The sequence below is a fragment of the Harpia harpyja genome, chromosome 2 (genome assembly GCF_026419915.1).
Source record: "Harpia harpyja isolate bHarHar1 chromosome 2, bHarHar1 primary haplotype, whole genome shotgun sequence".
Classification (NCBI taxonomy): Eukaryota; Metazoa; Chordata; class Aves; order Accipitriformes; family Accipitridae; genus Harpia; species Harpia harpyja.
This window is the reverse complement of record NC_068941.1, coordinates 6,227,355-6,252,202: the sequence shown is the minus strand read 5'-3', so window position 1 is coordinate 6,252,202 and position 24,848 is coordinate 6,227,355. Positions and strand designations below refer to the sequence as shown.

Genomic DNA, 24,848 nt, shown 5'->3' with positions numbered 1-24,848 from the left:
AGTTGTATGGATTATGCAGAAGGGAAAGCAGCCAAGACATGCTGACATATTTAGACATCTAAGAGGGAGTATGCAGTTAAAAAAAATGTACATCCAAAGTACAAGATTAGGTATAAACAAAATGCTTCTGGACAACAATAAAGTAACAACATGAATTGTTCATTTCCTGGTACTGATACGTAATCTCTATTACGCAACAAGCAGAAAACAAATCAGCTGCAATTTTTTTGTTGAAATTGGGAGAGAGACAATATGGAGTTTCTATTACCCCCTTCATGCAAACATACCTTATACCAGACAAGAGCAAATAGCACATCACCAGAAATCAATGTCAGAGAGACTGTGGCCTGCTGGATTCAAGAACAAATTTCAGATCATCCACTGTATGTAGTACTTCTGAAATTATTTCAGTGCTGCTGGTGAAGGACTTTGATATTAGGGTAATTTGGCCTCTTAGCTTAGCTAAGTAAAGTGAAATATGAATATATAGTTTTTATGAGTCTGACCAAAGTATGTGAAATAGGAATGGCATAAGTGATACCAATAAGCATAGTTTCAGGCCATAATTGTATAGGGTTAAAATACAAACTCCTCCTGATGACTATTATTGATTATGCCAATTTATCATCAACTGTGCAGACAGTATAGGCCATGAACCCTGGCTTTTCATGTCAAAAGAGGTTTAAGGTGCATATGTTTTAAAAAAACCCTTATATTCATGGAGCTACTCAGAAGTATACATCTCATTTCTTTTTTACATACTGTAATCACAGAGTATTTTGTATAGATTGGGAAATAGCAGATCTATTTCCTCATTTCACCACATTTTTAGTGAAAACATTTAAATGAATTTTTAAGTTCCCTTTATACTGCTGCAATGGGTACCTTAATGTAAATGAATATGAAAAAACTTTGGGAACAAAGACTTCTAGACATTTTAAACTACGTATTTACTCCCACCACATTTCTGTCTTTTCATCATACGTTTCAGTCCCTTTCTCTTTTGGAAGCAAGTATGAGTGTCTTGTGATAAAGTGTACATGATGTTATGAGCACATTTTCTGAAATATTTATATACCTGTGATTGTTTATATTTGTGTAAAGCTGTTGTTCATGTGTTTTTCCATTTAACGTATCCTTTCAGCTGTATTCCTTACAGCTAAAAGGAACGTTTAGAAGCACCACTGAAAAATTTAAAACTATATATTTGTTGCTCTTTCCAGACCTATAACTAAAGAAACCTTTATTCTTTCCCTTCAGAGCCATCTCTTTGTCTACAAAAATCAATGCAAATCTTGATCTTTAAAGTTCTTCATCATTAGTTACCGAAAATTAGTCTTTCCTCTGGTTGTAGGATATGTTTCAAGTGCCATGTTAAGTGTCTCACAAAATAAATGTAGGTGTTAAAACCCACTGAAGTTAATAGAGAATCTCTGAATTCCCAACTTTAACAAGAGATCTTCCTTTGTGGCAAAGGAGTTGTTTTTTGCCAGAGAGGTTTGTTTATTGCAGTGGGACTTATGCAGTAAGGCTACATCTAGGCTACTGCAGCCAGGGAACATTCCTGGACGCTGGCACTCGATCCTCTGTGCTGTTGAATACTTAGTGCATTGTGCAGTCCTAGCTTCTGCCAATTAACACTCTCCGAAACAGTTCCCAAGCGTGGTTCAAGGGTTTAGTGTGGTCAAGGGCCTGTTCCCAATAGGCAGTTTGGCAAAAGCCGCCCAATATGGGAAGATTAAATAGTATGGCTGCAGACTCTTCTCTGACAGCTGGCCTCAGTCTTAAAAAGAGCGATCTGGGCACATCTGATTTACTAGTGTATATGTAGCTCTATGATAGTAGAGCTAGGAAAGCAGGAGGTACAGAGTTCTGCTGCTGCAGTTGGTAGCTGTAGCCGAGTGTTGGATTAGAGCTACCGGTTTTGCTGTGACACAGCTCATTTCTGAAGTCCCAGAGAGAATTTGAGGACTTAAGGACTGTCAGTAATTTCCAGCCACATCTAATGCTGTTATTTGGACCATCAATTGAACCCATGCATAGGAAGCTCAGTACTTCTCAAACAGCTTAAGCCTCCTGAGCCCAGTCTGTGCCAGTGGATCCATAGAAGTATAGCAAAGTAAAGTTACCATTATGTGTCTTGTGTAAGAAGCAAGGTGGGGTGCTCTGCATGTATAGGTTATTTTTACAGACTATACAATAAACATGATATATCCTTTCTCCACAGTCCTCACTGTGTATATGCTGTGCACCAATTTTCTGATATTTCTGTTAAATTGGCTTATGAATGCTTATGCTGGCTCATAAAAACCAAATTCCGCCAGAAGTTGTTTGCATTGCTCCTCACTATAGTTTTTTTCTTTAGCCTTTGCGTTTTTAGCCTTGAAGAATTCACATTTTTGTCATTGTCCATATAGTTGTTGTACAATGTGCACGGTTAAGGTCCCCAAACTAATCACTTGCTAGGAAAGTGTTCTTGGTCAATGAGGTTGATTTTTTTTTTTTTCTTTCATAAATTTGTTCAGGACCTGTACATTTGTTTGTGAAGTATGTGTGACAAACTAAATTAAAGAAAATAGATGACAGAATTTCCTTTGCCAACTACCTGCCTTGAAGGCAGATTTGAAATGTGGAAACCATTTTTACAGATACAAATTTCAGCCACAAAAATATAGGCAAAACTTTTTGTTCATCCTTCCACTTTAAATCTTATTCTACCATTTTTTTTCTTCAGATGTTGAGATTCTTTCTGAAATATTCATTTTTGTAGCTCAACGCCACCCTTAATAAGGAAGATATCTGGAAAAACATTATTTTATTTGCTTACCACCATCATTTTCTGTGGGTTTAATTTTGAGATAAAATTTGATTAACATGTTACCATTGAGCTTGCAAAATTTTATGAATACTCTGATTTAAAGAAAAAATTAGTATCTGAGATACCCAGAAACCTCTTGGACGTTGCATGCATGCTTGGAGACCATAAGGCCCTGGAGAAGCATCTAGGGTATATGAGAGTGGCCTACTGGTTGAAGTGAAGTATCCTGTTTCAAAACACATACAAACTAAACTGTGTATTAGAATACGCAACCTGCAGATGTTGGATACTTCTCAAACATGAAAGCATTTAGAAACAAACAATTATTAAACAGATGCTTGGCTCTTACTAGAATGTAGTTGTAATGTAAAAAATGACACTGAAAACTAGCACCCTCTTACTGATTTTGGCCTGCCCCCTGTGTAGTTATGGATGCTTAATAAGAGTCTGATACTTGTATTTCTAAAATGTCAGAGCTTGCCAGCCTGTCGCGAGCAAGAAAACTCGCATGCTTTTAAGTCCAAGTATATACTATGGCTATAGGGGAAAACATCTATGAAATTTCTTTCTAGTAACAAAAGCATTTGTGGTAACATAGCTCAGTGGTACTAATTTGGTATGTTTGACATAACCAGTCATTGGTGGGTTTTTTAGTTGTGATTAACACAAACATTGTAGACTTATCCAGGAAATACCTCTGTACTTTTTCATAACACTATGTAATTTTTGTCATTGCCAAATTTACTACATTTTCTGTAAACAAATCTGGGTGACATGGATATTGATGTCCGTAATTAAAGCTGAGTAAGAGTCAGAAAGGAGGAAAATGGCCTAAACTTGCTGTCACTGAAGTAATGACAAAATTCTTAACTTTGGCTGAAAGCATGGTTGGGAAAAAAGTTGATTTGTCGGAGCTTATCTTGACCAGGCAGTAGTTGGAGTGCACTGAGTGCACTGTTGTGGTATTGCTCAGCATACCTATCAAATCAAATCCCTTGATAGTAGTGTCATTTATTTTTTCTTAATACACTTGTTCTTAAATGATGAGCAGAGATTTTAGAAAGTAAAAGAAGAACATGTAAACACAAATAGAAAATATCTCAGTCATATTTGCCAAATTACTTTATTTATGTTATGTCTACAGATGAAACTAGGTGCCAGAAAAGAGACACTGCATCAGACACTATTACTTATACTCCAGCTGCCAAGGAAAAATTTTGTCAGTAGCCTTTAGTAATATTTGGACCAAAAATACATGGATGTGCAGCTTTCAGCATTTTGTACGATGTAAAGTGCAGCTTCTCTCACAGGTCCTCTGTTTCTGGAACGGTGTTGGAATCCGAAGGCTGAATGAACACTACAGGAATATTCTCAGACGTCCATCCTTTAGGAGTCCTATTGAAGGATCTTCTGGTAGCAAGAGGGTTTGCAAGGATCATGAATCTGGGATCATTTAGCATCAGTAGATTAAAATCTGGTACCTTGAATTTAACCAGCTTTGATGCTCTCTCAAAACCACCAAAGGGAGTGGCAACTCTGTAGATATTAGAGAAATAAAAGTAAAATACAATTTTAAAAATACCTGTTTTCTTTTCCTCCCAGGAGCTGAAAAGAACAGAAGCTATTTTAATGATACAGTTTTGGTACAATTTCTTGCTTACAATTTCAAGCTTTTGGGAAAAGTATTCCAATTGTTTTTCTGGCAAACTCTAAGATCTGCCTTATTTTCCCTTAGATAAAGCCTTCAGCTGACTTCAAAATTCAAATGGACAGAAAAGCCAAGGGAAAAAAATGTTGCAAGAAAACTTTGTCATTGGTGAGTCACAGTTACTAAATTTATTTTGTGGGTGATAAGTTGATAAATCTGAAAACATAGTTCAACACATTCTCTCTAGCAGGTAATTAGTTTAGGAAGTTCTCACCCCATTTTCTCCTATCCCCAGTTGCTTGTTCCTCCCACTACACTGTATTTCAAAACCATATTGTTGTACCAGTTAGAGTGTATGTGGGTTGTGCTATAAACTTGGGTCACTTCTGGGTTAAACAAAGACCCTTCAAAACAAAGGAGCATGTTAAAATCCAAATTATTTCAGCAATCTGGTTTGTATCATTATGCTCAAACAATTGTAGCAATACAAGCGAGGAGGCGGTAAAGCGTAATGTGAAGCAGAAAAGAACAGCCAAAGACAACAGGCTCTGGAAAGGAGGGGAATGGGTGAGGACTTCTTACACCAGCTTTGTTTCTGAAGAAAATGTTTATGTAACTAAGCCTTGAAACACTAGCTGAAATTGGCCCCTAGTCTTCAGCCAGTATTTCTCATGTTATTTAAATGTAAATGTTCCCCCAGGCGATAAGCCTGAGAAACTAAAAGATAAGAAGTACTAAGCAGGAACTGACTGTTACATACATTTGCAAATATTTTAAAACAACAGTATTTCCAAATACCTCCCATGATTCTTCTATATTTGCAGGTTTCTAGGCTGAACACCCCCCCCCCCCCCCGACTTTTTCTGTCACTTTTTCCAGACTCTTTTGTATAAGGAAACGTGGCCAAACAGACTATTATATGTGTTCTGCGTTTTGATCAGCTGCATAACTTTGCTGGGATATATTTTGGCCAGTTAAGAGTGTCAGATTTTTCAGCTACACATGAGCACCTGATTTCTGCAAAGCTAGATATGTAGTGGCATGCAAAAATGAATTTTTTTCAAATGGAATTTCACCAGCCTTGGTAGGTTTTGTGATACAAAACAACAGATCTGCTGGAATATATTTCCGGTGGCTCCAGGTATTATAGCAGAAGCCCAGAGAAATTAATACCAACAGGAACTAAAAGAGATCACTTGAATATCTGACTAGGATTTTCAGCAAGGTAACTATAGATAAAACAAAACCTAGGGAGAATTAAGTACACATACACCAAAAAAAAAGAGATTAATTCAGAAAAATTAATCTGTGACCTAAAAGAAATGGTAGTATTGTGTCATTACACAGATATTTCACTGAATTTCAGTACAAACAGCATTTGTTGAAGGGGATGGTGTTAACTCCAAAGGGTCAGTCCTGTAAGATATAAAAAATCATGAAAGTTCTGGGGGTGCACACTTATTGAGAGAAAAGCGCTGCTTTGGATTAAGCTCTAAAACTGTTTCTCAAATGAAGATAAGACAAGATTTTGTAGCAGCAGTCAGTCCAGGCCTTAAACTCTCTTGAGGTCAAAGGAAGTTCTTTATACAAACTGCCTGTGGTATCAAGCTTTTCTTGTGAAACTGTCTTCTAGGTCACAATGTCAAATTGGATACCGTATGATACTGATTAAAAATAATTGCTTGGTAATTGGCACAGAGTGAATCTAGTGATCTACATCTTACAGGATAATAAAGGTTGTTTTAATTGCTGCTCTAATTAAGATACACATTCTCACATTGTTGTAATATTTCATTCTCATCAATATGTATATTAAAAGGATAATCAATATGAACAGAACAATAATAACTGTATAAAATGCAAAACAATTCTATAGTGTAAAACTTTCTCTTTGTAGTATTTTTGGGTTTTTAAATACAGCATGTTTCTGTAGGTAACAGAAACAGGAGGGTGTTCTATGGAAATTCAGATACCTTTTGTGGGGAAAAAAACCCCATGTAGTTGCTATACAGTCTGGCCTCAGAGAATTATGCATTCCTGCATGCTAGGCAGAAGCATGTGATGATCGACGTAAAGGGGAGTACAGTAATTGGCTAATAGATGTTAATTTTCCTTTACAGCAGCAGTATATTTTTGTGAGCAATAACTTGTCTGACAACATGGTGTTGTAATGACCTGTTGTGTGCACATCAACTGTATCACTTGAGGTCTGACTCATTGTGTAGAAGCCTAAAACTCGTGTAAAAAAATTCCAGTAGTCATTGCTCATAGTAAGGGCGGAAATGTTGGTTCAGAGCCATAGGAAGTGGCACCAGGAACTATAAGAGATCGTTTAATATTCACTTTGCATATTCCTAAAAAGTAGGTGCATGATTTAACAATAGCAGGCACAACCACGTTTACTTTTAGCTGTTGTTTTAGCAGGGCTTCTTTTTTTTTTTTTCCCCTGCAGTCTTTCTTATTGAACATTATATTGTCTCAACATAGGAGACTACTTGTAGTTGATTATTTGGGAAAGTCTGAAGAAATGTTTTAACTGTATTGGATTAGCACCTTCTCTTACATAATTACAAAAAATGTGAGTTTCACATTTTAAAATGGGACTCATTCTTAGAACATTCTGGTTATTGCTAATTCTGTGCAAAAAGGAGACATGGGAGCAAAGGACCTGACCCTACAAAATGCTCAGAGGTTCATGGTAGCTTAGTGCAAGAGCTAATGCCAATTTCACAGAGTTATTTAGGTGCTAAGGATCTGGCTAAACACCCAGTTTCCACTAATCTCACATCATTTCAAGTTAGCACCCAAAATTCCTTCGAGGCTCTGGATCTCAGCATTTTTACAACAGAGTTCAGAATCCATTAATCAATAACAACAGAGCCCAGTCCAGATGGACTGGATTCCTGTAGACTTTTTGATACAGTAGTCTTTGGGAATTGAGAAAGCTGCGCAAGAATTTGTCTGGTAGGAGAGGCAGAACTAGTCAGACTTGCTTGACTTACGTGAGTAAGATGTAGTGCTTTGTATGTTACTCATAATCCTACCTTTGAAATTTTATCCAGCTCCAAGAAAGCAGATGGAATAAAGGTACTAATTTAACTACTATTACAAACTCCTCAACAAATGTAGATTCATGCTGTCACTCCCACAGATGATTACTAGGTGCTTCCACACTGGTAAGAGACAAGAAAATTTTTCACCAGTAAATAGTTCTTCAATCCTAATAGGAATTAATCTCCAAGAGAAATCAGATGGCATGGCTCTGTTCTGAAGTATTTGTCTGCTAGCACAGATTCATTTTCATCCAGGAGGAGGAAGGGTAGCCAGGTCTGAACAGTCTATTCAGAGATACTCAGAACCCAATTCTGGGTGTCTCACAGAAAGCCCTGCCTTGGAAGGCAAATGGGCTTGACATTTGCTGCCACCGCTTCTTCCTTCATTGACCTGCCAGCATTGCAAGATCCCTGCAGCATAAAATGCATACTAGACCCCAACTAATACCTCTATGAATTCTTTAGTTCTGATTCTGCTACTATTATACAAATTGCACTGCTACAGGGTCCGGAGTCGCCTCTTCATTGTTGGCAGCGGAAAAAAAAAATCTGAATGCTGTTTAGTGCTGAATATACTTTTAAGGCATGCATGTGTACGTCTGTTCCAACACATCAGAGGTCCCTAGCTGCTAAAGTTGTGTTGCTTTTACAGTTTGTTGTGTAACACGGAAAGCTGAAAGGTACCTGAATATGTCTTGTAAAGTCTGAGTGTCATTTTAACAGATACCACTGAATGAACTGGGAACAATCTCAGGCCTGTTTCCTTTGGGAGTCCTATGCATCGCACTTACTGTTAAACACAGCCCTTCCTGACTAATGATGACTGTACCAGTGTTTTGCAGGAGAACAAACATAATTGCACTTTATTGAATGATGGAGCATGATAGAAGGTCTTGATTGATATCCTCACTGGTAACAAAACGGTGCCATTATATCACACTTTAATTGTTGAATACAGTATAGTTTGCTTTCTCTCCAAGACTGCAATTAAAGAAGTCAAGGATGCTGTGACCTAGATGCACAGAATGACTTAGTAGGATCAAGACACAGAAGTCCAAAGAGATATAGATACTTTACACGCAAAGCCCATAGGCTGCTAAATTCCCGAGATGCCTAATGTTTTCTTTATACAAATGCTAAGATCTGCCTTTATCTTAGCTATACTAGCAGCTGCACCTATCTTACACCAAAGCTCATCTGTGATTCTCTAATTAATAATCCTTTGCCTAAACTTTCATGCTTGAAAACACACATAATATGCTGCTGCAGCAAGCTTTGAGCAAAATAGCACATCAAGGCACTTTCACTCAAAATCCATGGCTGTTAGTGTTGAACCTCTGTGTCAAATAATAGTATGTCTGTGACTGGAGCTGTTCTGCAAGAGATTTGGATTCTCTTCAGTCTGAGGGTATATCTTTATAAGAGTGGACCTCACTGCTCACATACAGTATTCCAGCAAAAATGCTACCCAGAAATAAAAAATTACTTGGATTAGACAAGTAGAACTCTTAGCCTAGACATCAGGCCACACAACTAACAGCAGAGAAGTGTAGGTCCTGTTTTCTGCTCCTAAATCTGTTTGTTTAATTTACTGTAAGCAGTAATTAAAGTGCATTGAAAGATCTGGGAACTCAGATGTAGGCCCAGGTTTCTCTTTCCCCAAGTCAGTTTCTTAATTGTTCAGCTAGAGAAAGATGTTTATTCCTTCTAGCCCAAAGAGTTTTATTATTTTCTGTACTATGGCACAGGTCTTAATACAGGAAGTGAAGAGTGTACCCCCCTCTTCCATGGAAGAGCCAGAAACTAGGTTGTTACACCTCTCCTCGGGGTTTGACATTCCTGTAGTAATAAATCCAGGCTGGCCACGTTCTAGGAAAATGCTCTTTTGAAAAAAATGAACCTAACTGTCTATAAAAATTTTAAAAGAATACATGTGACCCCTGTTCTGTTTCTGGAAAGGAAGACCTTAATCTAGCCCTGACCTGAAGACAGGCAGACAGAATTAGGTGCTGGTGGCCTTACCAAATAAATTTAAGTCACATTTAGCCTTCTCTGTAATGTTTTCTGTTGGTTAGCTTGGCATGCAGTGTGCTGTCTGTTTTAAATCCCATAATCAGACCCCCCACTCTCCTGTGCATTTTTGAGTGTAGACACCTAAGTCATGGCTGTAAAATCCTCTCCAAGAGGCTAGTATCTTGAATTTCAATTTTGCAAATTCTCAGTTTCTTTTTGGATCTACTCCTTCTCACTAGAAAACATAAATCTGAGTGTGCTGTATGTAACAGCTTTTCTAGGTCCACCAGGCATCCTTTTGTTTTCTTCTGGATGTGGATTTTTTCCATGAAAAGGAGAGTTGTCATGGATTATATTTGTATGCCTTGTGTTTTGAATTTACCAATTTCACAGTCTGGATCTGGATTTATGTGCCAGGTTTTAGGTTTTTATGGCAATTACAAGGGAGAATATTGACCTTTCCCTTATATGAAAGTACATATGTTCAAGAAATTCGGACTGTGGTAAGCCACAGTTCTGCCATAGAAAGAAATCCGAACAGTTAGTGTTGTACAGAGGACAACTAACAGAATATGGGACCACAAAGCAGCTAAAAATCCACAAAGAAACCATCAGATACCATCTCAAGACACATGTCCCTATTAATGGGGCTTCTCTGCCCTGGCTGATTCTGTCTTTCACAGTAATGACTCACATGCTCAGAATCTCTCTTGTGAGAGGGAGAACCTATTCTGTCTATCCATGTATATGTATCTTTGGCATTTTTGTGTTGGTTTGGCATTGGGTTGTTTCTTTTTTCAGTTACAATAACAATAGTACATAACTGTGCTATTACTGTTCTAAAATGCAGCTGTGGCACATCTTTCTCACTTGTATTTGCTATCTTTTGAGAAGAGTGTGCCACACAGACTGAATTATTAAAATCGCGATGTATATTGCTGTTAGGAAATCAGAATTAGTGTAGTGTCTGCAGTGCCAGTTTTGATGCTGAATTGTGTAATTTTTTAGTCCTTGCACTCACAGTTGAGGCCCATCTCAATGGCAGGAACACAAGTGATGTTTGTGCTATTTTTCTCTAAGTTTATATTGCCATGAGCCGTTTTCTTTTTCAATAGATTGCTGTCTGGTGTTTTGAGGAAGGGTTTTGGTCTGGCTCAGCTGTCTGGAACTCAGCAGGGGTTATTTAGAGAAAAATTGTCCATAACTTCAATAAATAAAGATAGTGTGAATGGTATGAATGAAAGCAAAAGACAGAAGTAAGAATGTATTTTAAAACTTTCAGAATAGTTCAAAACCCAATGTTGTCCATATATCTAGAAGTTCTGCTGAAAGCCTTAATATACTAGTTACTATGTAAATGATTTCAGTCTCAGATCCCATTCTACTTTAAATGTTTTTAAGTCTGCTTGTAATATTTTATCTGTTAATTTGTTAGTGAAGGTTGTTGAAGATATAAAAAATGTTAAATGCAATAAAATATGCAGTCTGCTAACTATTTGGCATGAGGGACTGGTTGAGGGATAAAGTTCATTGTACTATCATTGCCTAAAAAACAAGCCACGTGGGTTGTATTAAAAAAACAAAAAAGAATGGTTTGCATTATACAGCTTACAAACAAAGTTTTGACTGAGAGGTTCCCTGATAGATCTCACAATCCTGTACCTGCTGAAGTCAGTAACAGAAATACTGAAAGGAGTTTGAAGCATTGCTATAGCGCATGTTTCCCATTTATTGAGGACACTGGATTCTGATTCTTTCTTTCTTTCTTTCTTTCTTTAGTTTCAGCAATTCACCTTACATTCCTGGTTCTACAATTTAATTTGGGGTCCATGCTTTAGAGAGTGACTAGTTTCCTCCTTAATACTCTTTGTTTGCCACTTGTAATCTGTGTGCATGTTCATGTTCGTGCATATACTTGCAAACACAGGTGGTAGGGTTTTTTTACAGCTGGTGGAAATGTTTAATTTCATAGTAATTTTTCTCTGCACTGTAAAATTCAGTGTCCATTCAGAATTACCTGTTAAAGCTCCTGTAGTCAGGCAGTTCTGGCTTTGCTTCAGGTTTAAAAAGTTTAGGATATAAAGCTTCCAGCAGCTCTGGATCATCCCTAATGGCTTCTATCCAGGGAGACTGATAATACTTTGGCACAGAAGTAGTGTTGAACTTTTCAGGAGGAATTTCTTTCAGTGGTCCAGAATATCCTGCAAGGCAATCATGGCAAAACCATTGTAATAATAGTTTGTGTTTTCTGGTTCCTTACCACCATCCTGTGTAACTAAGAAGTAACATACCATCGTTTCACAGTTAGGTAAAATGAACAATTGGCTCAAGTCACCTGGCCAAAGCTACACAGAAACAGAAAGCTGGCAGGGGAAATTTGTAGCCTTTTAGATAACTGTTGCAATGGCTTCCACCTTCTTTTGAGGCTAAGTTTATTTTAGTTTTATATAAATTTGTTTCTATCATTATAAGCATTTGTTTAAAACCACACTATAGCTACACAGCCCTTCGGCTGAATTAACAAAAAGATCTTAAAAACATCCTTTTGGTTAAAACTAAGATAATTCTGTAGTCTTTGGGTGAAACTTTCCAAAAGTGTTAAAAGGAGCTGGATCACAGCCATTACAGTGGAGTTTTTGTCTTTGCCTCTGCCTTAGATGCTTTAAAATGTCCTACCTACTTGGTTCTCTGGTCCCTTTCATTATCTGAAAAAGTGAAGAATCAGTTGTTTTCTCTGCATAATCATCTGAGGATCAGGCTCTGATCAGAATTTTACTGAATAAATAAATTCCATATTCAGTCTGATTTCTTCTAAAGCCAAGTACAATATGGCAGGAATAAATGGGGGTGGGGAGCCAGACCTTAATATACAATTTGAAGAATTGAAACCAGCAAGGGATTATCCAATTATATGAGTTATACTACTTATTTGAAAAACAAGGGAAATCTATTCTACCCTTTTACCTTCCCACTACCTCTAGCTCTTGAAATTGATGCTGTTTCCTTCTATAAGCCTAAAAAAACCCTCTGTGGTTTAATATCTACTCCTTTTGCCAGACCTTTTTTGCCTAAAGAAAGGCTTGAAGATTTCTATCATGTCTTAGCAATGGAAATTACCTCTGTTCGCATTGTATTTGACCAATGGATGCACAGAGTCTTAGCAGTCACTAACAGAGTAGCATTGACCTAGTTTACATAGACTAGAAGAGGTCTGCACAAAACATGCATTGAGTAATTCTGAACAAAGAATGAATTTGTAAAAAACACAGTCTGCTCATGGATAATTCATAAACAGGAAGAAGGGCTATATCACTGAATAAATTAATTAAAACAAATTAGCCTTCTCTAGTCTTTAAAGAATACAAAATAAGGCTTTCTTGTAGCTCACTGCTTTAAATAAAGACAACAGTACCCTCACAGTTAAGGACTTAAAAAAGAACAGTTTATGCAGCCAGAGGCAAATTCCTTTTTAAGTTACTCCTCTGTGAAGGTTTCTAGCAAAACTTACAGTGACTTCAGATCTACATTTATGGGTAATTAAACTACAATTGATAACTTTCAGACTGTTGAGCAGTATATTGCATATTAGAAACAAAAGTTTGGCAAAGAAAAATCAGTATATTAATCTGGTTTTAAATCTGAGGATCTGTTTCTCAGTGTTTATAAGACCAGTAAATATAGGAGCATTTTCTCTTGATATTAATGTATGTTTTCAGGTTAGGGAGAAGTAGTACAAAAGGCATATCAAATCCTTAAAAATGAACAGAAGCAACTGAAGAGCATCACTTTCCATTTCTGTGGGAGATTCTGCTTAGTTATCTGACTCAAATTTATCAATGCCTAATAGTAAGTCCACTAACAAATTCTTGTTGAAGATACTATTTTATAAAGATGTCCTTCCTCTGCTGTGAAATGAGTACTAAATATATTTAATGTTTGTAAACTCACATATTACCTGGGGCAATGTTGTCAGGATGCGGTGGGCTCCGGGGATCAGGTGTATTAGGAGGTGTCATTGGGGCATGCTGGGGAATTCCTTCCACACTGAGGCCATCCATTTTAATGCTCTGTATGGGCTCTCCACGCTGCATTCAGATAGAAATAAATATCATTGACAGAACAGGCAAAAAAAGCCTCTGTGATTCTCTGTTGAGAGTTGGAGTGATACTCCAACTTACAGCCCAGACATGTGACCCAGGGTATACTATCCGAAGGCATACTGTCCTGCTTTTTGGTACCCTGTTTGCTAGATAGCACTCCCCAGGATTTTCTGGCTGTTAGCTGGAAGATGACGTAGTTTCACAACTCTCTTACATTGTCTATGTAAGCAAAAATGAATAGTTTTTCAGTGTTAAGAATGATATCCCAGCACAATTTTAAATGTCTGTATTACAAGTGTGTGAATGCTTTATTGAATGGATTGGAGGTGGTGTGAGCTACATCAAGAATCCTAAAGCCTTGTAACCATCCAGCTGAGTTGTCTGACCTTTTCCTAAGTTTGGGAAATTTAAATATTGATATGCAGTCTATGAAGAGAGTTCATCCCATCTGCTGCTTACACCAATCACCACAAAATCTACCTGTGCATGTGGGCTGTGTGGTTCACAGCAAAGAGTAGATCTGGTCACTTTGGCAGGGTTCCCATAAAATGTGTCCCCTGGATCACTAGACACTAGAAGCTGTTATGTGCCAGACAGAGCACCCTTGCTACCCAAAGATTCAAGAAATCTGGCAAGTTTGCTCTGAGTTTCAAAGCACTGATACTTCAAAGGGTCTCTTCCCACATCAGCTGAAAATTCACTGCATTTGTTGAATTGCTTTTGTTTGGGATTTTCTTTTCCTTTATTTGTAATAGAAATAACAACTTCAGGACAGGTCACTTTCTGGAGATTTATGATATGCTGTTATTTTCCACCCTCCTATCGGGTCATCAGTTCTAAGGAAACATCCAAAGGCTTAATCATTGTTGCATAAATATAGAATTAGAGTCTCATAAGAAGTCAGTGTCTTATTTTAGCTATGACACACAGGCTAAAAGCAATTTAAATATAGACCGTTTCAGAGTAAGAGTTTCTTAAAGTAGGAAAGCAAACAAATAATACTTGTTTAAACTTGAAACAAAAAAAGATCAAGGCAGAATGTTTTCTAGCCATCCTGAGGTATGTTAGAAAGATTAATTTTGGCAGGCAGAATCATAAAGATGATGAAGACAACACCAGTGGTGGCTAAATAGGCATTTAAGGGAACGGAGCAGAAACCAGAAAGGCATCATTTTTTCACATGTCAGAATGTCATACTGACTACAGCATGTGTACTCTGTGTGTTTTTGTGGGAAGAAGTAGACTAGAGGGGAACTGATCTGTTAGACTTTGTAGCAAAAGCATGGAACTGGATACAGAAATTCTGAGGAGACTGATGGTGTGCTCAGAATTTATCTGTGTAGCTTCTAACACACAATAGAGGGAGAAATTGGGGGGACGGTATTCATATATGGCCTTCTAAATAATAGTGTTCTAATAATAGTTTTGGGTGTTCACTACAGTTATTCAGATTTTTATGTGGGATTTCTTTTGTGCAGATTTATTTTAAAAAGGCAGATTTATGAAAACATGATCCCATTTGATCCCTGTGTAATTTAATTTCTGTTTAGTGAGTGACCAAAGAAGTTTGGAATATCTGCACCATAAAAAAAGAAACGTAAAAGTTTTTCTTCTATAACATGGGATATTAAGACATACTTTTCTTCCTGAGTAAAGTTAATTTTTTGTATGGGAAATGTAAAGGCCACAGAATTACAAATGCATTTACCTTTACAGTCAACAAAGCATAGAGAATATCTTCTTCAAGAAGGGAACAAAAATATTTCAGACATTTCAGCTGTGATATTGGAAATATTGAACTCAGCTCCAATAATTGCCTCTTGGACTGTTGTGAGATCCCTCAACATTTTGGTTAGCATGGACAATGGTAAATTGCAAATGCGTCTTTTATTGTCTGCTCCCAAAGCCTTGTTATGAGATGCAACTAGACAAAAAGTTTTCTTAGAGTCAGTAAGTTGCATTCATTTTATGGTTTCTGATTAATTTACAAGTGTGTGTGTATTTTAGTAAAATTAAACATAATAGGAGTAAGCCCTTTGGTGCTTTGCTGTTCTGATTAATAAATTAATTGTTTTCTATTTGTACCGATGCAAACTTTAGATTATATCACAACAATACATTACACATAGTTACTATTTTTCTTATTCCAAGTGAAGATTAAAGAAGAATTGAGTCAAAGTCTTTGTATGGATTCTGTAGGGGCTGGATCCTAACACAATCACAGGACCACCTATGCAATGATTAGTTGTAAAAGCTTCAGGGAAAGAGAATTGCTATTCTACAAAAAATATTTCCCAGGTTAATTAATAATAATTAACTTTTGTAGCACATATTTATTTTCATCTTCAAAGCAGCTTAAAAGTACTGGGACAAATTCTGCTTCTTTAGTCATGTACCTTTGTATCTGAAATCAGCAGGGATGCATACATGTAACTGAGAAGCAGAATTTAATACAATACTGGAATTAGAGGGGCTGGTTTCGTGCTGTATTAGAGTGGGCATGGAGTATTCATGTTGAGATAATTAAACCTTGCAGCACATTGGAGAGTTAGGTAAAATTTATGAATGTTGTTGTCCCTATTTTCAGAGGTTAAGCAAAAGGTTTAAATATTTTGCAAAGGCCACAGATGTGACAAATGGCAGGTGCATTTAGTTCCTGCCATGAGGATTCCCCAAATATCACTAATGCTTTAACCCAGTTCCTGAAGGACTAGTTCGAAGAATAATTGTCTTTCAGTGACAAGCTCCATCCTTTTTCTCCCTGTTGAGGCAGGCAGGCCTGAAGTGTATTAGTACCAGTTGTGAGAGTCATTTTGCTGCTTGGGAACCACGTGGAGACCACCAACCAATTTTAATAAAAATACTTACTGGTTGCATGAAGCAGACTCATTTCTTCCAACCTTTGGAATACCATTAACTAGTTAATTTTTAAATTAACTAGTTAATTTTCAATAGTCAATGAGCCAATTATTACAGGATAAGAACTCTGATTGCTAGTAACCTGAATTAGATTTGAATGAGAATGTTTTGAATCTGATGTCCTTAAGTATTACAGTGTTCAGATTTTTATTTGTGTATAGGAGCTCAATAAAATAGAAATGGCTTATTTCATGTTAGCCTCATTCTAGTACAGGATTTTGCTTTTATTCTTCCTGAAACTACAAATAAATCATGCACAATGTGTATCGTGAGCACCAAGGGAACCCAAGCTAGTCTCATTGTGTTTCATTAATAAGTCATTACAAAATACTCACATTTCTTGGCTTGTTTGCTACGTAATGATAATTTTCGTATGTGTATTTGTCAGATCGCCGCTGACGTCTCTTGAAGAGTCTTGCACCTCTGTTGCTGAGTGTTGATAGTTCCTCTACCATGATATCTCTGGGGGTGCTGACCTTTTTTCCAAGGTTTAAGCTGGGTGAGACTGCAATACAATGAATAAATACATACCTCTGTTTTTCTTAAATGCCTGATATTGCATACCTTACACCTGAAATCCAACAACATGTTAATACATACTTATCTAACACATAGCATAGCTTCATATAGTGTTAGTGAAATTAATCATTCTTCCAAAATTTTGGAGCAGAGTATTGAATACCACAAACCTGTTTTTTTGAAGATGCTAAGCACCTCAAGCTCGAAATTTACTTCAGTTGAATGGCATTCAGCTGTTATCAAAATCAGGTCTAGAATGTCCTACATGCCATCTTAATAGCAGACTAGTAAAAACTGGCTTCTGCTGAAAGAGGAACAAAATTCCATCTGACCCCAGGGTTCCCACATCAAACCTTCAGTTAACTTTCTGTGTCCTGCATTGGACAGATGAGCAGGTAAGCCCTTTTAAACATACCTACCAGTTTCTTATTGCTTATAAACATTTTATTTTCAATTATTCTTTAATATTCTGTTTGCTTTTGAAATCCAGGGCAAGTTTTGTACTTAAAGAAAAGTTTGCTTTAGAAAGTCTCTATTAAATAGTATTTTAAAACTATTTTTAAAGAAGCTTTCAAAATAAAGCTCAAGGTATTGAAAATGAGAGCCCTAACAAGGAGTTACAATATCCTTCTAGGAATTGATACATTTAGAATGTTTTCTTTTTCATTCTTTCTAAGAGGAAACTGAATTACTAGATGCAGTATTACTTTATTTGCTAGTTGGGAAAAATTCCTTCTTTGTCTTTAGTGACCTCCTGGGTCACCAAATCCTGGGGGATTTGAAAATGAACATGTATAAGCAGGGGAAGGGGAGATAATTGGGTCTGTAAATGGAGAACTCTGAATATCAGAAACTCTGCTGGTCATCTTCATGGTAATGTTCTGGAAACTGGGATGCTGGTAGCAATGAGCAAGCTGTTGCTTCGTGACTGAACTCTCTCACTAGATGACTTCAACCTATAGATAAAGCTTAAACCTCAGAATACAGTAACTTCAACACTGAACAAACTTATTTTCTTTTATTTTAATATTTATCATTTTATTAATTGAAATTGTTCTCCTCAGTTGTTCATAAACTTCAGGAAGAAAGATAGGAAGATGCAGTGTGCTTTGAGGATTATATCAATGGTCTAGTATGTTTCTTTGATCCACTTATTCAAAGTCACATTCTGTCATTTCTTTAATAATAAGACATTCTATTCTTCAGCTATTCTTATGGTCTACAGGATTTAAAATTCTGAACTTTGACATATATTTTAATGCATTAAAATGAAATGAAAGCAAATTATATGTAAGTCACTGTATCTTGCTTCCCGAGTGAGCACACAGGAAGCCCAGTTTAAAATTAACATTACAAATTAATTAACTGCAAAAGGTACCTAATGTCAAAGTTAATATTGCATATGCAGGGTGTCATTTTGAGTAAATGGCATGTTCAACATGGCATATGTCTCCTAGTAACTTTGTTGGAAAACGAATGTGATCTGCTGACATATAGGAAAACTTAATTGAGACAGGTATATGAAATATTTAGCCAAAGATGTATATACAAGAGTTTTCCATGTAGTAAATCAAACAAGTTTGTGGGCCCTGGAGTGCATCACCGTTGATCCACTTCTGTTCATACTGATTTCAACTGAACGTTTACAATAGATTTAACTGGAGCGAGAGCAAGCTAAATGTATTGTGAGTTGGAGCATGCACTTCTGCTTTAAAAATAGTATGCACAAGGAATCCTAACAACCTTCTGTTATTTAGGAGGTAACTACAAAACAGAGAGTTCTTAACATGGAAGAAAATGACTCAGCTTGCCCAATGTAGCCATATCAGTGACAGATAGTGGTGGGTTTTTGGCTCTGTGGTTGAGATAAGTGCACTGGTTATTGGCCTGTGGCCTGAAATTTTGACCCACAAGTCATATTTTGATTTTATCATTTATCAAGATTACTGTACAGGTATGGACTGTTGGATGTTTTTTTACTAGTAAGGAGTAAGAAATTTACCCTTCAAATCAGCAACATTTTCCTGCGGAAAAAGCTTTTCTTCTTTGTACACAGAGTGGGTAGTATGTACATCCTCAGAGACTGGGGTGCCAAGGTGATTGCAGTTCTCTGTCCAAACCGATCAGTATTCTTCTGGGACACGCTGGATGTTATCTGTTTTGGGCCTTGCTGTTCCCTTACATACCCCTGTTCTTGTTAACGTTAACTGAAGGCTCCAAGGTACTTTGTAACCCACAGTTGTGTACTATTGTGTATCCAGGCAGCATCCCAAAAACATAAGTGTGAAGTTCATTTGAATCCCTTGCCAACTAAAATCTAATCATCTGTCTAGTTTTATGATGTGTCTAAGGATTGTTTCAGTGTCAGTGCAGAAAAGGTGATGAAGAATGAGTAAAAGAGGACATTTGGAGGATGATAGAGAACATCAATGTCATAAATGGACATTGTAAATTAATACTGGAAGTTTAATTCATAGTTTAATCCTAATCTTAACCTTTTAGCTTAATTTCTTAATTTGTTCCTGCCAAGTCCTTCCTGTCCTGCACTTAAAATCATAACAGACTGTATTTAAATATGATTTATATAGTTCCTCCTGCATTCACTGCCTAATCCCCCTTTAATCCTGCAGTTTACAATCTTCTAAATACCTTAGTCTGGATTATAAATTTTAATAATGAATATCAGATAGTATGTTTGTTGTAGTATCAGAAATAAGATTTTTTTAACTATATCATGAAAGATAGTTAATCATGTAGCTACTGAAGAATGCATTTAAGAAATAGTATAGAACTGGACATGAGACTTAAGTCTAGTGGTAGGCTAACCTGATGAACTCCAAGGGCTTCCTTAAACACATGTATTTACATACATGTACTACTCTATCAAGTAGCCTTAGAAATGCTATGATAAGTCCAAGTCTGCTAGTGAAAAACCAAGGGCTTGGGGAGGTCACTATACCCACATGCTGATTTATTACTACAGTCTCTCTTCTGAGACCGTAAGGGGGCTTAGAGTTAGTGTCTATTCCTGCAGCTTTTTATGACGTGTCAAACTTCTCTAAAATACAAAGTCATGTCCCACAAACCAACAGAAGATGTGGACCTTCAGTCATTACCAGTCTTGCCCAGAGATTGGTAACCTTTGAGACACTGGTAAAAACTTGGCTGATTTTGTATTTTATCAACAACTGTTTCTGCTATGAATATCTTTTAACACAGAATTTGATATTCACTGTTTACCTGAAAGCATTATAATAAAAAGGGGCTGAAATAAAAATGCAGTAGGTATGCTTTCTGTGTGTCATTTCAAGCTACTGGGGCTTGGAATAAACAGAATCTTTTGTTAATGTTTACCTCTGTTAACAGTGGAGAGTTTCGTAGGTCTGTGAGACTGGCTGAAACAGTGTATTTAATTTTTACATAATTACCAGGCGCAGGACCATCATTACTAATAGCGGTGCGAAACCCAGAAAGATAGCAGTTCACCTTCCAGATCTCAGGCTAAGCTTGTTGAATTAATAGTTAGGGGAAAAATAAAATGTCAAAAATTAATAGAGTTGAATTTAGCCATTTAAAAAACAGATTTCTCCTTGATTTTTCCAAGAATTGTTCAGATTTGGTCCCAAAGAACTAGCAGATACTTTGTGTGATTACAGCTTTGGTTATCCTTCTGTTTCTTAACTGGTTTCACTGAGCTTGTACAGTTATAAATTTCAGACTTTTATCACACACATTTCATGGAATTTCATATTGTTTTCAGCATTTAAATACCTCAGGCATCCAAAGAAGATGCAAATGTAGAACGTACACTTAAAGAGTATTGCCTTCAGTGGCCACATGCCACAGCATATCTTGTAGGATAAGCTGTCATGTCTATGTGTATGAATCTAAACTTGACAGCAAATCTGATAATACGTAAATAATAAAAAGGGACAGCTTATGTGAGGCAAATGCCAAGCATCAGCACAGATTATCCAATAACGCCAATGATTTCAAGGACTGTATGGTAGTTTTATTAGTATTACTATGAATAGTAGCAACATTTACCATGTGAAATGCCTGGTTCCAAGCAAACATATGAACGACTTTTTGTGGTTTTGCCCTGAAGAGCTTACAGGCTATTTGTTTCAGGCACATATAGTACTAGGGTTTACAACACCAAAAAAAAATGGAGTTGTAATGAAATCTGTAAGGGCAGTCTGACTTAAGTGTGTGTTCAGTGGAGAATGGAAAGAGGAAAGAAGTATTTGGTTAGGAATAGAAATTACAGAAAAAAACTATGGAAATCTCAGAAGGACTAGGACCAGGCACTGAAACTCGTAGCTTCTTTTTCTAAAAACCTTATGTCTCTTGTCCTACTCTTCATGCAATCGCAGTGGTCAGTGAGTGAGTACGGAAACCATCCCCAAATTCTTTAGAGCAAAAGCCCACAAGAAAGATTTTCAATACTGCAATTTAATGTTCAGTGTTTTATCCTATGTGAGTGGTATAATTTTCATAAATTCTAAATATTAATGGTGCTCCCTTTTTTTTCGGTGAGGCTTGTGGGGTGCTTATAACTTTTAAAAAATTTATCTTTTATGTAGATGGTAAAAAAGGCTTCATGGGGAGGATTGGAAGGATCTCCAAAAGCATCCAGCACATACCTAATGAAAGCCAAGCAGATTTGTATTCCTAGCTGAGTTAATTGCTTCTTACGGTGTCACACTAGAAGTGTAATTTTAAGAACTTGTTTTAGAAAATCAAACTACCTTCTCATAAGTGTCTGCATTTTCATCAGTGCAACAACAGAAAAGTAAAATTTCTTCGTATAAGATTAATTGGTGGCTGTGCATTAGAGAGAATTGCCAAATGCTAGTAAAATTTGTTAGTTACAGAGATTGAGAGGAAGGAACAGAGATGTAAGGATTTGTTTCAAAATTTTTTATCATTCATATAAAAAAGCAGAGTGAAACAGAGCAAAAAAAGAGGATACAGATCAGCATGTTTCTTAGATGATAGCCTTTTAAAATGGAATTAAGTAATGTTATTAACCCCAAATAATATTCTGAAAGGCTATCCTAGCAGAATGTACATCAGCTGTTAGATTACTTCATTCCTCCACAGCAGTTGTTCATCTGAAAATAGCTTTCAAATGAAAAGAGGCAACTACAAAAGGATTAGTTACCATAGGCAGCATGATACTCCCACAAGATTATTTATGGCAAAACACCCAGAGACAAAGCTGTAAGAGAGTTAAACTCTATGATTAAAAAAATATATTAGGGAGGGCTAGAGGACATTGCATATACAGTAAGCTGGGTTCAACGCTATACCATTTCTGTGTATTTCATCCATAATGGCTGATGCTTGTTGTTTCCTCTCTTTGACCATGGCAGAATGTGATAACATTGTGATTTTCTGATACGATTTTTCCTTGCTGAAAAAAAACAACACATTTTTACATTGTTGAGCCAGCTTGCACAATTCAGCCAACTTTAATTTGTAATAGCCTGTTTAGAATGGCTGAATAGTGAAGTTAGTTATTTCTGATTTAGGAATACTGCACTTTTAATTGTCCAAAATGCACTGGCAGTTCTTGCTTGCAGACAGATGCTAGGACATGTTCTGATGGATAGAAGATTTGAAGGAATGGACTTTTGAGTTGGCTGCATAAATTCTGTAGCAAAATCAGTGTCAGTGGTCTAGGCCTTCTCACATCTACACATTATATTAAAAGATGTAAATTCATAACTGATATTTTAATTACATCTTGGTTTATGCTTTCATAAATGTTACATTTTGACATTTCTTAATCTAATAAAGAATTTGAGGAACTAAATGAGATGCTCTGGCATCTTTAAAGAAAGTGCATTTCTGACTAAGTAAAAAAATAAACATCTTTTTAATTGCAGAGTCAAGAGGTTACATAAACGTCTTTTATATGACAGTTTGTAGGACAGACAATGTCAAAATATTTCAGGAAACAATACACTTACCCTACTGTTTTGTTGTGCAGAAAAAAGCGATCTCAACCCTTTAGTTGAAGCTTCAGGAGTTAGTTATATATGGGGATGACCTGCCTGGTCCAGGATGGTTTCTACCCTTGTGCTTGGATCTGCATGGTACCTAGTACCGAGACAAACTGGGGGCTGATCCTCTTCAAAGGGATTGGCATCCAGCTGACATCAACCAGTTATATATAGAATCAAACACTCCAGCCACTCATATCTTCCTGGCGAAAGAAGAGAACAGAAAAGATTCAACTGCACCCACAACAAAGACAGTTTATATCCCTTTCAGAGCTTATTGGAAGATTTAATGGAATGCTCCCCTCATACTCATAGAGATCATCTCCTCATCACCTCTGAGAATAATAATCTCCATGTTATAACCAGGAAAGAGACATTTAAAAATAAGGTGTTAAATATATGGATGGGCAAGACTATATCAGATGAGAATGGCATGGACTAATCCTTTAGTGAAAGATGAAACCATGCTTCAATACTAGCTGATGGCTAAAGCCAGTGGCAGATGGCTGATATACAAAGTCTGTTCTGAAAAAGAAATGAGAAATTTTTCAGTATTATATGTGGTAGGGAGTAATTGCTCAACAAGCGCACACCTCACAAACTGTTATTCAAAATCTCTTAATTTTCTTTGTGCATTAGGAACAGAAACCTGCAGTAATTTGAAGCTTAGTAATATTCAGCATTCCAGGATACTGTTGTATCAGTTTATCAAAGAAATATTTCATGACAGCAACCAACTTGACAGAAAGAAACAGTGGCAGAAGGAAGCATTCCCCCCTTACCCTCCTGTCTGAATGCAGCTAGCTGAATTATGGGGCAGGAAAAGCAAGATGAAGTTTTTGTATTTCTGATTCGGTTTTGGGTTTGTTCTAGGAAGTTTCTTGTTCTTATGGAAAATTATAGTCTTGTTTGGCTTGGAGGATTGATCAGAAAATTGCTTGGATCCTGATATGACAGGAGAAAGGAATTCTGACTGTAAATAGAATCTGGAGAGTAATAAAATACCTCCACACAACGTGCATAACTTTTCAAGCAAGAAGCACTCTGAGACAGATAAAATGGATGTGCCTGACGCAATGTCCTAAAAATCTGCCTGTTCAACCAAAAAACTGCATTATTTTTTCCTCAAGCTTTCTATTCCTAGGCTTAGCTTTGCAAAACATTTTTCTGAGACCTAGATGTCTCTGCCCCAAAGAGGTGTTAATTTGAATCCTCACTATCAGAATTTGCCTACTGCTGTTACTCGTTGGTAATTCTTTTCTAGTTTTTTTGCTTGGATCAGCCACTTTCAACAGTACCAGCGAGCATGGTCAAAGTCTTTGTTGAATCTTATCTACTGAACTAAAGGCCAGGATTGTTCTCAGTGGTTCACTGCCAAGCTTTCAAGTGGGATTGCAGGAGAGTCTGTCAAGGGTTCATGCTACTCAGTATTTTCATTAATAACTTTAGTGAAGAAGTAGAGAATGTCAATTAAATGCCAACCTAGGAAAATTACAAGTGATCTGTAGGGAAGAATTTAAATGTTAAATTAACTTGATGAACTGGAAAAAAATAAAAAATCAAATGCAGTTCAGTAAAACCACATCCAAATGAAATTATAAAATAGGCATCCAACTGATTGAACTTGTCCCTTCATCCAGGAGGAAATATCAAGAGGCATCCCAAATGGGATAGTTACGTGTTTAGTCTATTCCAATTTCCATTAACTGATTATTTGATAGAATAAAAAATACACTAGTAAGCTAAATTGTGCTTTTACACTATCAT

The 24,848-nt window shown here is 36.7% G+C and overlaps 1 protein-coding gene across 2 annotated transcripts; it reads right to left on the bottom strand.

Annotated features, from left to right (window-relative positions):
• Positions 1 to 3,922: 3,922 nt before the first annotated feature.
• MYOZ2 (myozenin 2) lies at positions 3,923 to 23,222 on the bottom strand. Of its 2 annotated transcripts, XM_052814141.1 has the most exons (6): positions 23,049 to 23,222; positions 22,386 to 22,489; positions 16,887 to 17,056; positions 13,488 to 13,617; positions 11,550 to 11,733; positions 3,923 to 4,354 (listed from the first exon to the last, which is right to left on the bottom strand). In XM_052814141.1, exons 2-6 carry the CDS (start codon positions 22,459 to 22,461, stop codon positions 4,123 to 4,125), a joined length of 792 nt encoding a protein of 263 aa, XP_052670101.1. In that variant the 5' UTR covers positions 22,462 to 22,489; positions 23,049 to 23,222; the 3' UTR covers positions 3,923 to 4,122. The 2 variants fall into 2 exon arrangements, with proteins under 2 accessions (XP_052670101.1, XP_052670110.1); XM_052814150.1 differs by lacking the exon at positions 22,386 to 22,489 and having other exon boundaries at positions 23,049 to 23,205.
• Positions 23,223 to 24,848: the final 1,626 nt, after the last annotated feature.

What these genes read in the sequence shown, in the direction of transcription:
- MYOZ2 (XM_052814141.1), bottom strand. Translation starts at nt 22,461, where the DNA reads ATGTTATCACATTCTGCCATGGTCAAAGAGAGGAAACAACAAGCATCA. An exon ending in TAGCAAACAAGCCAAGAAAT is followed by an intron (nt 13,618 to 16,886) that starts GTGAGTATTTTG and finishes ATCTGAATGCAG; the next exon opens with CGTGGAGAGCCCATACAGAG. An exon ending in TCCTGACAACATTGCCCCAG is followed by an intron (nt 11,734 to 13,487) that starts GTAATATGTGAG and finishes ATTGCCTTGCAG; the next exon opens with GATATTCTGGACCACTGAAA.